The sequence below is a fragment of the Pipistrellus kuhlii genome, unplaced genomic scaffold (genome assembly GCF_014108245.1).
Source record: "Pipistrellus kuhlii isolate mPipKuh1 unplaced genomic scaffold, mPipKuh1.p scaffold_m20_p_2, whole genome shotgun sequence".
Lineage (NCBI taxonomy): Eukaryota > Metazoa > Chordata > Mammalia > Chiroptera > Vespertilionidae > Pipistrellus > Pipistrellus kuhlii.
The window spans coordinates 37,604,118-37,618,867 of NW_023425515.1; the positions used below are offsets into that span (position 1 = coordinate 37,604,118).

The 14,750-nt window shown below is 35.2% G+C and overlaps 1 protein-coding gene across 11 annotated transcripts in view; it reads left to right on the top strand.

Moving 5' to 3' along the window:
* VPS8 (VPS8 subunit of CORVET complex) overlaps window positions 1–14,750 on the top strand; it is a 238,741-nt gene that overhangs the window by 167,453 nt on the left and 56,538 nt on the right. For all 11 annotated transcript variants that reach the window (XM_036443983.2, XM_036443984.2, XM_045583756.1 and 8 more), the window contains 4 exons: window positions 104–185; window positions 525–607; window positions 11,848–11,928; window positions 13,679–13,848. In XM_036443983.2, the coding sequence (XP_036299876.1) occupies window positions 104–185; window positions 525–607; window positions 11,848–11,928; window positions 13,679–13,848 (416 nt within the window). The remainder of the gene's footprint in view (window positions 1–103; window positions 186–524; window positions 608–11,847; window positions 11,929–13,678; window positions 13,849–14,750) is intronic.

Sequence of the window (14,750 nt, forward strand, 5' to 3'; positions counted from 1 at the left end):
TCTCTCTCTGCCTCTCCTTTCCTTTCTCTCTAAAAATTAATTTAAAAATATGTTTTTAAATAGCAGGACTTTTGTTTTCCTTTGATTTTCTCTGTCATTGTAGGCACTCTGGTTTCCCTTATTGGAGGCAATGATGGCCCCTCAGAAGCTGTCCAGTTCAGCCACACCTCACCTACACTCTGAAGGTACGTTCATCAGAGCCATCTATACTACCACCCAGTTTTATCTGCTAAAAACTAACATTGTGATACTTTTTCCCAATATCATATTCTTATTATATATCTTGATGAAATTATATTGTGGTGTTGATTTTATCTTTCAGATTCATTGCTTTCCACAGCACCAATTATGTCATTTGTCTTTAATATTAATAGTTTTGCAGTAATTAAACTTTAAAATATCAAACTGTCCTTGGTTAGCTAAGTTTCCAGGAGGCTATATAAACCTATTTTCCACTGAATTGTAGGAAAAACCAAAAATTCTTATTCTAAATTAACCTTAATATCAACATTTTATTACAACAGCTCTGAAATCCTTGACCATGCAAGTTCTAAACAGCATGGCAGCCTTTATTGCACTTCCATCAATCTTGCAAAGAATCTTACAGGTGAGTGAAACGTGGGGGAAATTCAATGTTGATCAAGTTCAACTAATATTTCGTTACATGTAAATGATAGCAATTTGAGCTAATGTCTAAATATGTCTCAAGCAGATTGCAGCTGGACATTGGCATGAGCTAATATCTGATTTATTACTCTCATCTTGACTCTTCCTAGCGCTCTAGTGGTATGGGTTTGGCACACACTTATGAGGTTCAGTTAAGGCATGCAGCCTTCAGATGTTCAGTTACCTTGGCATTTAGATACACAAGCTTCCTGTTAGTGTGCTAAAACTAGGAGAAAATTGCCATTATTTCCAGCTGCTTATACTTTTTTAATTACAAAAAAATGATAACTTAGCCCAGCTTGTGTGGCTCAGTGGTTGAGTGTCGACCTAGGAACCAGGAGGTCATGGTTCGATTCCTAGTCAGGGCACATGCCCAAGTTTCAGGCTTGATCCCTGGTCGGGGACGTGCAGGAAACAGCTGATCAAGGATTCTCTCTTACCATTAATGTTTCTGTCTCTTTCCCTCTGGCTTCTTTTCTGAAATCAATGGGAATATATTAAAAAAAGAAAAAAAAAGGAAAAGGAAGAAAAAGATATCCTAGAAATTACGTTAATATAGGTATTTTTTAATTATTAGTTAATTATCTTTTCTAACTCATCCTGAAGTTTTCTCTATGTCTAAAACTCATCCCCTATTCTAGATTCTAGTTGGCTTTGTATCCAAAGCTTTTGTAGGACACGTTATTTCAGCCTGTTCTCACCAGCAAAGACATCTGAACCTTTCCAACTCCATCAAAAGGAGAACATTAAAAATACATTAAGATACATTTTTAGAAAAATATGTGAACATTCTTAGGGAAAAAGCAAGAATTATCCTTAGAGTCCATTTTGCCTTCCATCACTTCATGCAGTATACACACACACACACACACACACACACACACAATCAAACAATAATATGATGCCATTGGTCTTTATAATTTTCTGATGATTTCTATCCAATCAAGAATGTCCCTGTCAAATCTCTTAAGACTTTGCAAGCTCTTATTTCCACTTGGTATGAAGCATCTGGGCCTTTGCTGATAAAGACTACCGCATTCAGTAGTCTCTCATCACTTAGTTTCTTAGCATTTAGAATGTCTCCTGACATATATTATCTCATTTGATCCTTGTCATTGTTGAATAATTCTTTTGATATAGACTTCTTCTTTTATATCCATTTTAAAATGCATTAGTCATAAAGTTTTTAATCACATGTGAAGCAGTATCTTCATAAGGCAGGAATACTTTAGTTCACCAAGTAGATTAGAAAAAAAATGGAAACCTGAAGCCAAAACTGGCTTATCTTTCAGTATATGTATTTTGCTTTATGTTGAGCTTTAACCACACTTTCTGATACATAAATTACAATAAATAAAATCTAATTTTCCCTTGGCAAAGCATGTGTTCTTTTATTCTGTATTTTAAAATTCATAGTTTTAATGGCTTTTGATATTTGAAAATCTTCACTTTCCTTTGAGTTTTATTGGCATTCATTGTGATTTATTCTTATTTTCTGCCATCAGTGGTTATTATCCTGCTAATCAGGAGGGTATGTTAGTTCTTAAATTCTTTACCTTCACATTTGTGATTACTGTAGTAATAGTGCTGCCTTATATTTTATACAAATTTTTATGTTTTCAAGATGTTTTCACAGGTATTCTCTCATTTAAAGCTCATAATCTCTTGAGGTAGGTATGGCTACTATAAAAATTTCTGTTGATGAAAGATGATATGCAAGATAGTCTCTTACCTCCTAATTTATGTTCTTTCTCATTATATTATGTAAGCTTTTTCATTTGTTTCAGGCGCTGGTCTTTTGAAAAGCTTACTATTAGTTAGTTTATTAATTATATGTTACCCTGTTTGGTCATTGCCTATGTGGCTAAAAGACACAGTTCTTGCCCTAAAATAACTCTTATAAGAGAGATAGAAAGTATTCTGATATAACTATGCATAGGGATCTAATCAGGTAATGGTGCCCCCTTAAGGATTATGTGCTCTGAACTCCAGCTATGGCAACTGCCACTTTTATATCTCCCTTTCAGTCAATGAGATTACAGCAGGGACAGCTCTGTGAAGGCAAGACCCTGCCCACTGGCTCCACCTGATTGACTCAGGGTGGACAACTGGCTTAAGCAGGGCCAGTCAGTCCTTTACTGGAAATTTTAGGACTGAACTTGAGAAAGATGAGTAAGTTTCTCTTCAGGTCACTGGATTACATAAGGTACAATGTTGAGGAGGTGACAGTAACTACTTTTCCATTATATGGACTAAACTAATAAAAAAAAAAGTTAATCTACAGAGAGAAGAAGCAAATTGAAGCAGACATACAGGGAGGAAAATAGACAAGATTTATGGAGAAGAGAGAAGATGGGAGAGGATTCAAGACACTGGGCAGGGAGACAATGGAGAGAAATCCTGATGGCATTTGAGTCGCTCAGTAGCTCTTAAAGCTTACCTGCATTCCTTTGTTCAGAATCTTGAAACATCCCAGTACCTTTACAATAATTGTCTGCTTTGAGTAAATTAGAATGAGTTGGGTTTCTGAATATATATATTTTCAAAGGGGTACTAATATAAGGTATATTTGAAACAGATTGGGGATTTTGGAACAATTTTCTGGAGAAAATGTCTGAACTGAATCTTAAAGAACCTAAAGGGATCTGGAAAAAAAGGAAATAGGACTTTTCTAAGCAGAGTAAACTATATATACAAAAGATTTGAGGTAAAACATGATACATTTGGAGAGTTGTGTTTAAGTATTCTTAGAACACAGGATAAGAATAAAGGGGAGTCAGAGCCAAATTGTGTGAGACAGGCAGGGAGTGTGTCCTTAATTGCTTTGTAAACCATGGTAAGGACTTTGGATTTTATTTTCAAATCATTAAATTCTCATTAAAGGATTTTAAGCAGAGAAATAATGGAATGAGGTTTCTCTTTAGAAAGATCACTCAGCCTGTGTTATATAGGATAAACTGGAAGGAATCAAGGCTGAAGGCATAGATACCTGGAATGTAATAGGTACTCAAAGCGTGTAAGTTGAGTTAAATAGAATGGATAGTAGAAAATGGATTTGGAAATTACTTAGTTGATAGAATCCACTTGACTTTTTGACAGGTTAGATGTAGGGGAATACAAGAAGAACCGAGATAATCCCCTGATATCAGTTTCCCATTGCTAACAATGAGCTGTGGATGAATACAAAACTGGAGTTTATAGGAAGAGATCTATATTCTTAGAGATCATCTACATAGAAGTGGTAGTTAAATTCTTGAAACTTGATGAACTTTAAGAGAAAGCTAATTAGCAAGAAAAGCAAAACTGGAGTTCTAGAAAATATCTAAAAATCAGAATATTTTTTTATTTCCTATTAGTACAGAAGGACCTTGGAGATAAGACTATGCTTTGCCTAGTATTCCATCACTACCACTTAGTCCAGAGGCACATGGCATATAATAGCTACTCAATAAATATTTCTAGAGTAAATAAAAGTCAAGGAGAGGAATTCCACTTTTGATCAAGATGGAGTAACAGAGATTGGTTACTCCTGCTTGAAACAACCAAAAAATGGACAAAATGTATGAATTAGTAGTTTTTCAAAAACTGGATATCCAGCAATAAATGACAGTCATCCCCAAGAGATAGGAAATAAATAAGGTTTGCTGTACGTAATGTTTTGAGATAGTTTCCAGAGAGTAGCACAGTTTCCAATATACCCATTGATTTAAGGAGATGGAGCTGAGAGTCAAGAGAGACCAAGAGTTTGCAGGGCAAGTACCAAGAGAGAATTCTGGAGATGTGCAGTAGGCCGCTCTCAAGCATGCTCTGACAAAACTACCTAAGCCAAGGAAAGAACCACCTGAAAAGATTAGAGGGATTAATACTTGTAGTTATACAGGGTCAACAACAGTGTTTCCCAGCAGTGAAGATTAGAAGACACCATGAGTCACAGAACATTGGGTCGAGTGCTCAGAGTTACTCAAGAGTGGGAACCAAGCCTAGACTAAACATAGCTCGTCATGCCTTGCAAATCTTAAAAGCAAGGCCTGAAAGGATTAAACTGTTTTCAAGTATAATTTAACTGCATCCCAGAACAAAGCTTAGAAATGCTTTTAGGAATACAAAGATATTCAGATCCCAGCAGTGTTCAATTTACAGTGTATGACATTGAATCAAAACTTATAAGGTATGCAAAGAAATTGAAAAATGAAACCCAGATATGACATGGGTATTAGAATTAGCAGGCAAGATCACCAAAACAAACAAACAAACAAACAAACAAACAAAAAAGATTAGTGAATTTGAAGACATAGTGATACAGACTCTCCAGAATGAAATTTTTGGAGTAAAAAGAATCAGGAATAAAATGAACCACAGTATCAACTTGAATAATCAGCTGTGAGACACTTTCAAATGGTCCAAAATATGTGTACCTGGAGTCCTGAAAAAGGGAGCGGAACAGAAAAAAATATTTGAACGAATATTGGCTAAAAGTTTTCCAAATTTATGGAGAACTGTTAGTACACAAATAAGTAACCTCAAACTCAGAAAACATTATGAAAACTACAAGGCATATCATACATTGCTCAAAATTCATGATTAACAGAAAAGCTTAAAAGTAGCCAGAGGAATAAAAATAAGGACAACAGCATATTTCTGCTAACCACTTTGAACTATTGGGTCTAGTAATAATTAATGTCGTTTTTTAACATTCGTTTAAAATCTTGCTTGGCGTTGACTTGTATTGACATATTCAAACACGTGGTATCTACAGAATGTGTGAAGTGCAATTAACAAGTTTTGCTAGAAAAAGTTTGTGTTTGGTTTAGTTTTTGTTGCAAAACTAGGGCTAAGAAGATGGCGGATGAAGAGCATATTCGGCACTGCATGCTTTACGAGTTCCAATTAGGAAGAAAAGCAAGTGAGGCTGCAAAAAACATCTGTAGTGCTCTTGGTCAAGATGCAGTTAGCGCCAGAAAATGCCAGCGTTGGTTTGAGAAATTTCGCGAGGGAAATTTTTCGTTAGATGACAAGAGTGGTCGAGGCCGTGTGTCCAATTTTGATCAAGAAGCTCTTGAAGCTCTTTTGGTGCAAAATCCTCAAATTACCCAACAAGAGCTTGCGACAACTTTAAATTGTTCACAAAAAACAATTTCCAATCAATTGCGTGCACTTGGCAAAGTCCAAAAGTTTGGAAAATGGGTTCCTCATGAGTTGACCGACAACAACCATAATCAAAGAGTCACAATTTGCAGTTCGCTCCTCTCTCATCAAAACCGTTTGCCGTTTTTAGAGCAAATTGTTACCGGAGATGAAGAATGGGTGCTGTATGTTAATTTGAAAAGGCGGCCTCAATGGTTGGACAAAAATGAGGCTCCGCAGCCCACGCTAAAACCTGACTTGCATGCAAAAAAAGTGATGTTGTGTGTTTGGTGGAATTTTAAAGGAATTCTTCATTATGAACTTTTACCATCTAACCAAACCATTACAAGTGCAGTGTATAGTGCCCAATTGGAAAGGTTAGCCCAAGCTTTACAAGAAAAAGAACCCGCGCTGATTAATCGGAAGGGCGTAATTCTTCACCACGATAACGCACGACCGCATACTGCAAGAATCACTGCTGAAAAACTGCGCCAGTTGGAATGGGAAGTTCTCCCTCAACCTGCATATTCTCCTGATATTGTCCCTTCCGATTACCATTTGTTTCGTTCTTTGCAAAACTTTCTTCTTGGAAAAAAATTTAATAATGAAGAATGCCTCAAAAATGCATTGACCGAATTTTTTGCATCAAAATCACAAGAATTTTACAACAGAGGGATTAAAATGCTTCCTGAGTGTTGGGCACAAGTAGTACAATAGAAAACAACAGCAACTATATTGTTGATTAAATTTTGTTGTATTGTTTAAATAAATTCGATTTAAAAGTATTAGAAAACGACATTAATTATTACTAGACCTAATAGTTGACATTTGTGTATCAATTAGAGCAGCAGCATTCTCATTGTTCCCAAGACTATTGGAACATTGAGCAAGAGAGACTAGATTCTGAGCTATAAAACAATAAATCCGGTATTTTAGATTTTAACTATCCTGATAGGTCAGTGGTCTCATTTTTTTAATTTGTTGTACCCTAATGAATAATGTTGAGCATCTTGTCATGTGCTTACTTGCCATCTGTATATCTCCATTGGTAAGGTGTCTGTTTAGTTCTTTTTGCACACTTTTTAGTTGGGTGGTTTTGTTGAGTTTTAAAAATTCTTTGTATATTTTTTAATACAAGTTCTTTATCAGATATGTGTTTAGGAATATTTTCTCCCACCTTGTCTTTTCATTCTCTCAACTGTGTCTTCCACAAAGCAGATTTTAAATTTTAATGCAGAACAATTTGTTCAATTTTTTCTTTCATGGATTGTGCATTTGGTGGTATATTTAAAAACTCACCACCAAATTCAAGGTCACCTAGATTTCCCCCCCACCCCCATATTTATTTTCTAGAAGTTTTGCATTATACATTTTATGTCTGTGGTCGAATTTGAGTTAAGTTTTGGGAAAAGTTTAATGACAATGTCTAGAGTCAGTTTTCTGCATGTGGATGTCCAGTTACTCCAACACCACTTGTTGAAAATTCTGTCCCTTTCTCCATTGAATTGCCTTTGCCTAGTTGACTGTATTTAAGAGGGTCTATTTCTGGCAGCTCTTTTTTTTTTTTTTTTCCATGAATCTATTTGCCTAGTCTCTCACCAATACCACATTGTCTTGATTATTGGAGCTTCAGAGTACAGTTTAAAGTCAGGTAGTGTCCTCAGGCATTGTTATTCTTTAATGTTATGTTGGCAATTTTGAGTATTTGGTCTTTCCATATAAACTTTAGAATCATTTTGTCTATATCTGTAAAATAACTTGCTAACATTTCAATTGCGGTTGTTTTTCTGTTTTTGGTATTAGGGTAATGCTGGCCTCATTTCCTCTGGTTCTGTTTTTGGAACAAATTGTAGAGTATTTCTATAACTTCTTCTTTAAACATTTGGTATGAATAAACCAACAGAACCATCTGGGTCTGGGCCTTCTGTTTTGGAAGGCAGTTTTGTGAAAAGATACATATTTATTCAAATTAACTATTTCTTCTTCTTTTTCTTTTTAAAATATATTTCTTTTTGTGTGACTTTTGGTAGATTGTGTCTTTCAAGGAACTGGTCCATTTCATTTAAGTTATCAAGTGCTCCATCCAAGGTTTTTTACGTATCTATGTGTGTTTTGTTTGTTTGTTTGTTTAATCTTCCCCCTTACCATTTTTAAAAATACATATTTTTATTAATTTCAGAGAGGAAGGGAAAGGGAAAGATAGAAACATCAATGATGATAATCTTTCCCCTTATCATTCCTAATATTTATGTAATCCACTTTAAATCTGCTGCACTAGAATATTTCCTGTTTCAGCACAGTTCCTGGAACATAGTATAGTCTCAATAAATATTTGTTGGCTCAATCACCTAATGCCCTTGAGTGGTTATAGCACACTTTCTTTCCTTTGTTCTGTGTACATTAAGCTGGGGAAGTAGTAGTATCCTCATGTTTCTCATGAGGAAAGTGCCACTCAGAAAGATTACATAACTTGACTTAGTTTAATATCAATAGTTATTAACAGGGAATACCTAGAACATTAACCTTGGTCTTCTGACTCCCAATGTTAGATCTTTCCTTCTGTACTTAACATCAGTCATGTTTTTCATATCCCCCCCCCCCTCATTTTACCAGGTGCCCTGGGGAGAAATAGGGATTGACTTATTTAAACGCAAAGTTGCTCAGATATATAGTTTTTTTCAGAAAGATGTTCACATGATAGGTTCTCAAAGATCTTCTTGACCTGTGAGTATTTATTCAAACTGATTCCTGGCATCTGACTTACTTAGATTTCTTTCATGAACATTAGATGATAAAGAAGCGAGTGTTTATAAGGAACCATATGTATGCTTATACGTTCTATCTTCACTGCTTGCTTTTATTGATCTTCCCTCTGTGGCAAAAGTGGTTCCTGGCTGTGACAACCTATTAATGGCCGTCTTACTGAGGGGGTTAAAGCAAACAAACGATTCATATGCTAACCTGCTGAGGACATTATTCATATTTTAAAGTAGTGCTTGATGAGCAAATTTTTTTTTTATTTTAAAACTAATCATATACATGGTACAGTGGGTACTCAAAAACAATAGGGAAAAAGTGATCATCACATCTTTTTCTAATGTGCTTTTAAAAAACAAGTTTATGTGAAGTACCCAGTCTGCTCTTGTTTTATAGTTTACAAAAAAGTTAAAGTAAAACTCAGTAGTTATTCATTGCCGAAGAATCTGGCTGACATCTTTGGAAAATAATTTGAAAAGCCAGTGGATTGTGTACATGCTGTGCATTAAGCCTTGAACTCTCTTTTGCATTCTATAATTTATATGTTGTCCCAGCATGAGGTAATTTTCATGATTTTGCTTTTAAATTATGCATATTAAAATGAAATGTACTGATATAAATATAGACATGACCTATAAAGATTTCTTATTTTTATCAGACTTTAACCTTTTAAAAACCTCTGTTATCTAAGCCACTCTTGTCATAAAAAATGACAGAGCTTTTCTGTATTAGAATTATATTAGTGTGTGAGACATACATATTACAGTAGGTATTATAATAGGTCTTTTTATAATGAATTAAACTGTCGATACTTTGAGAAATAAGTGTATTTATTAAGAGCTTGATGAAAAGCATACTAACTTGGGAAGATTTAGCATGGGTCTATTTTTATGCAAAGAATATTAGAAGAAAAATTTGTCTGGTAAGTTTATGGCTCGAAATGTTTTTCTAGTGGCAACTTATCTGAGATAGCTATAGTCTTGCCTTCTGTAAATGGTCTGTACCTGTTTGAAAAGTATCTTTAGCTTAGTTGTACAATCTCCAGTTTTGAAACAGAAAGTTCCCCCACCTAGCTGAAGTGACCCATTCAAGCCCACACTTGTAAACTTATTCATAAACACATAAATGTAGAGGTATTCTCTACCTTCCATCTTCCTCAGCATCAGCGACCAGGAATCTGTGGTAGACTATCTTGTGCTGCTCTAGAACAAATAAAATACTGAAACCAGTCTTAGAAACTCAACTACCCAATCCTCATGAGCCATCATCAGAGCTAGAAGAGAAGATGCAAATCCTAAGACGTATGTTGTGCAAGGACAGGAAGGCAAAGTTTCCTCTCACATTTCTGGACCTTTCTTCTAAGTTTTCCTGCTTTACTATTTTGTCTTTATTCTTTCTTAACATCTGAACTCAGTTACTCTTACTGCACCAAGATTTTAAGAACCCCTACTCTCTAAGAAGTAACCAAAAATGTTACTCATATTTTCCAGCAAACATTGGCCTGTCATTTAGTTATCCATATCCATTACCCATGTTATCTAGCAAACACTAGTTTATTAGTTTATGTATCCACACTTGGGAGACCAGTACTATGTGTTAAAAGCATGGTTTTAATTAACCATAAAGTACTGAGATTCAAATCCCAGCTTATCTGCTTAATAGTTTTGTGATCTTAAATGCGTTTACTTAACCTCTCTGAGCCCAAATTTCTTTATTTATAAATGTTTTGGAATGGTATATAGTAAGTACTTAGCACTGTATTTGCATATGGTAGCCACTTAATACATAGCTACTTTTATCATTACTATTTAGTTGGATTCCCCTGTTAGCATGGAAGTTATTTATGTCATGTATAACCTCATACTATAGTGAAATAATAGGCTTGATATATTCATTTATTAACAAAGCATTTTATTATAATTCCCACCCTAGCCAAAGGTGCAGAAAAATGAGTGCACAAATATGCTGATGGAGATAAAATTGCATAATAACAACGTTTTGAAGACCAATTAGGCAGTTTATATCCATTCCCATAAAAAAAAATGCTCTTTAAGTCAGAAATTTCCTCTCTAGAAATCTGCTCTAAATAAGGTGATTTAGACAAAAATTTGCAGCCACTAGCATTTGATAATAGTGGATAGGATATGGGGTGGAAAATGGGGGTTGGGGAGGGAACTTGAATGTCCAACAGCAGAGAATGATTGAATAACATAATATTTTATCATAATTCATACTCTGTAGTTATTATGAAATATTTGATGACATGGGAAACTGCTCACAATATACTACTTAGTAAATGAAAAAGTAACATGTGAAATACTTAAATTTTGTACACTAAGAAATACATTCCTTTCTTTCTCCCTTTTTCTGCCTCTTCAGAAATAAGATTGAAAGAATATACATTAAATACTAAATAATTTGTCTCTGGGTAGTTGGATTTTATTTTTTATCTTTGTACACTTTAGTGTTTTCCAAATTGTATTTAATTAGCAAGTTACTTGGCACACTTCTTATGAAAAGTAGTAGAGGACAATTGGGTGTCTGGGTATTTGTTGTTTATTAGTAGAGGATTTATTTTTTTAAAAACTGAAAAACTGAAAGCTGCTCTTTAGTTGCATAAACTGATCTCGTAAATTGAAGTCTTGTCTCCTAACCTGAAACAATTTAGTTGGTTTAAGCTAAGAGGTGGTCAAATGTGAGTAGCAGGAGAAATTGTTAAGATAGATTCTGAGTATTTGTGAGTACATTGGTTTTGATGTAGCAGATAAATAAGAGCTTAAAGGAGAGCTGGTTTTTAATATGGAGAATGAGAGGAAGCTTCTTGCAGAAACAAAACCACAGTGAAATTTAATTAGACTTGCAAGGAAGGTTGTGAAACAAGAGGCTTGGGTCAGCTAAATTTTATTTATTTTTCAAAAATATCTGTGATGGCCAAAGGGAGACGAGTGTGCGTTTCCAGTGGAAGATTCATGGAAGAATATTTTGTGACTATAGAAAAATACTTCAGGCCTGGCTGGTGTGGCTCAGTGGTTGAGGGTCAACCTATGAACCAGGAGATCATAGTTTGATTCCCAGTCAGGGCATATACCTGGGTTACAGGGTTAATCCCCAATATGGGATGTGCCAGAGCCAATCATTGATTCTTTTCATACTTGATGTTTCTACCTCTTCCTCTCTGAAATCAATAAAATATATTTTAAAATAATACTTAAGGATAATTGGCTTTTTTGGATAACTTGTATTTTAAAGTTCTGTTTAAAGAACAAAATTATAATCTCTTGCAACTTTTTTAAAAATTAGGATCCAGTTTATGGAAAAGGAAAACTTGGAGAAATCCAGGGACTTATTCTGGGAATGTTGGACACCTTTAACTATGAACAAGTAAGCTACTTTCTTTTTCTAGGCCTTTCCTAAGGTGGAAAAAAGCTGTTTCTTTTTCTCTGCACCTATACTTTTTCTTTAAAAATTACCATCTATTTAAAGAAAGTTCAATAGATTGAAATGTGTGGTTTAAAAAAATTTTAAACTTCTCTTGACCTTAATTAACTAATATATATTTTATACACAAGCATACATTCCAGAATGTGGAAATGCATCAAATTTGGATTCATTTTATTGTTTTGATTTATTGGCAGGAATCAAAAGTATGAAAAACTTTCTGGAAAAATAATTGGATGCAAAGACATAACCCATGAAAGGGAAGGGTCAGTATGAGTTCAGAAAATTACAAACTAAAATTAAAGAGTCTTCTTTTAAATATCCTGAAGCAGATAATTGCCGCTAACCAAAAATGGTCATTAGTTCTCCCTTAACTCAAAACTGCCTATAGCTTAAATTCTCAGTGGGAGACAGGTTGAGGAACAGATTTTTTTCTTAATATACTTCAAAGTAACTCATGAAACCACCTAGGAAGAAGTGCCATTTGGGGCATGGTAGATAGAATTTCTGCTTTTTTTTAATTAGAAGAAAAAGAAGCATTTAGGTGACAAAGCTTTTCTTAGAGCGCCGTAAGAACTACAGTTTTGGTCAGCATAACCCAGTGGAGCTGAAACCCCCACAAGTCAGCAGAAGGAAAGCTGAGTGCAAGGCAGAATATTGTTGGGAACTTTGGAAGAGGAGGAAAAGATGGGGTTGATTGGAAAGAATGACATTTAGTTCTATGCTTGGACTATTAAAACTAGAAGTTCTACATTACAGATGCAGTTAAAGGGCTAGGCTCTGTAGCAAGGAGGATGGTATATTTTCCCCAACTATACATCTAAATGATATGACATATATGAATGTTGAGAATTAAATGCAAACGTGAATGCAATACTTTATAAGCACATAGAACTGTAAAATGATTTAATGTGGTAGTGTGAAAATGTCTTCATGTGGCTTAATGACAGATGTCACAGTCTTGAGCAGTTTCAAATGACCTGTAAGTGCTGATCAGGAAAATGTGATCCCTGCACAAGAGAGATATAAACTGAGTAATGGCCATTAGCTCTTCCAGTGAAAGGTTATTTGAAATAGTGTCATGGATGCAGTTTCTATTTTTAAAAAAATCAGGAAGTCTCAGCAGTTAAGCACTGACCCAGAAACCAAGAGGTCGCTTGTTTGATTCCCGGTCAGGACATATGCCTAGATGTGGCCTTGATCCCCATTGTGGGGCGTGCAGGAGGCAGCCAATCGATGATGTTCTTCTCTCATCAATGTTTCTTTCTCTCTCTCCCTTCCTCTCTCTCTAAAAATCAGTAAAACATTTTAAAAATCAGGGATATTTTTGTTATTTGTTACAACATTTCAAGTCATTTAGAGAGAACTTATTTTATACATGTAATATAATAAATAAATAGATTTGGGCTTATCTAGTCATTCAAAAGCCATCAGTACTGAATTAAGCCATAGAATGACCAAGCATTCATTTCTCAGTAGAAACTAGTAACAGCTTTTTAATAATTATTTTGAGAATTTAGTTAACCACTTTGGAGTTTTTAATGCTTACTTAATTTTATACTCTTATAGTGTATTTTAATTTTGGTTTTGGTTGAAAACAAAACAACTGATATTTTCTATCCAGCCCCTCTGTGTCTTTCATATTATAAACCATTTGTTTTATTTATTTGTCTTTTGTTTTGGCCTTTCCTAGACCCTGCTGGAAACAACTACTAGCCTTCTAAACCAAGATCTCCACTGGTCACTGTGCAACCTGAGAGCTTCTGTCACCAGAGGACTGAATCCCAAGCAGGATTATTGCTCTATATGTCTGCAGCAGTATAAGAGGCACCAAGAAACAGCTGATGAAATTATTGTCTTTAGGTAAGAAAGAAGGAAATGTCCCACGAACTGGTGTGTGTGTGTGTGTATACAGTATGGTATTACCAGGCAGGAAAACACGTGGGTACACAGCCGCAGTCGAACATTCTGGCAGTGAACAAAACAAGACAATGTTCCTGATCTTGTAGAGACCTTATGCACTGCATGGGAATCAGAAGGAATGGGTGTTCGGGTGGTCAGGCAATAAATAAATGCAGAGTAATAAGAGCTATGGGGAGCCGAAACCAGTTTGGCTCAGTGGATAGTGTCGGCCTGCAGACTGAAGGGTTCCATGTTTAATTGTAGTCAAGGGCATGTACATTGATTGCGGGCACATCCCCAGTAAGGGGTGTGAGGAGGCAGCTAATCAGTGCTTCTCTCTCATCGATGTTTCTGGCTCTCTATCCCTCTCCCTTCCTCTTTGTAAAAAATCAATAAAATATATATATTTTCTAAAAAGAGCTATGGGGAAAAATAAAATACATGTAAGGCGGATGGAAGAAGTGTTCAGGGTGAGAGTGCTACAAGAATAGGTTCAGATATTTTAAGGGTAGAGCTAACTTGCTGATGTATTAGATATGGAGTGTGAGTTGCCTGAGCAATTGGGTGAGCAGATTAGCATTGTCTAAGATGAGAAAGAACAGGTTTGAGGAATTGGAGAAATCAAGAGTTTTGTCCTGGAGATGTTAGATTTGAGATGAATAATAGAATCCAAGTAGGGATGACAGGTAGACAGTTTTTCTAGTCAGAACCCTCAAGACACGTCCTGGAAATATAAATTTAGAAACTGATAGCATAAAATGATATTTAAAGCTGTAGTACAAAGAAGAAATCTAGTATAAAAGTTAAAGGTTTGATCTCAGGAGCAAAGACAGCTCGCCTAGAATATGTGGAATAGAGGCGAT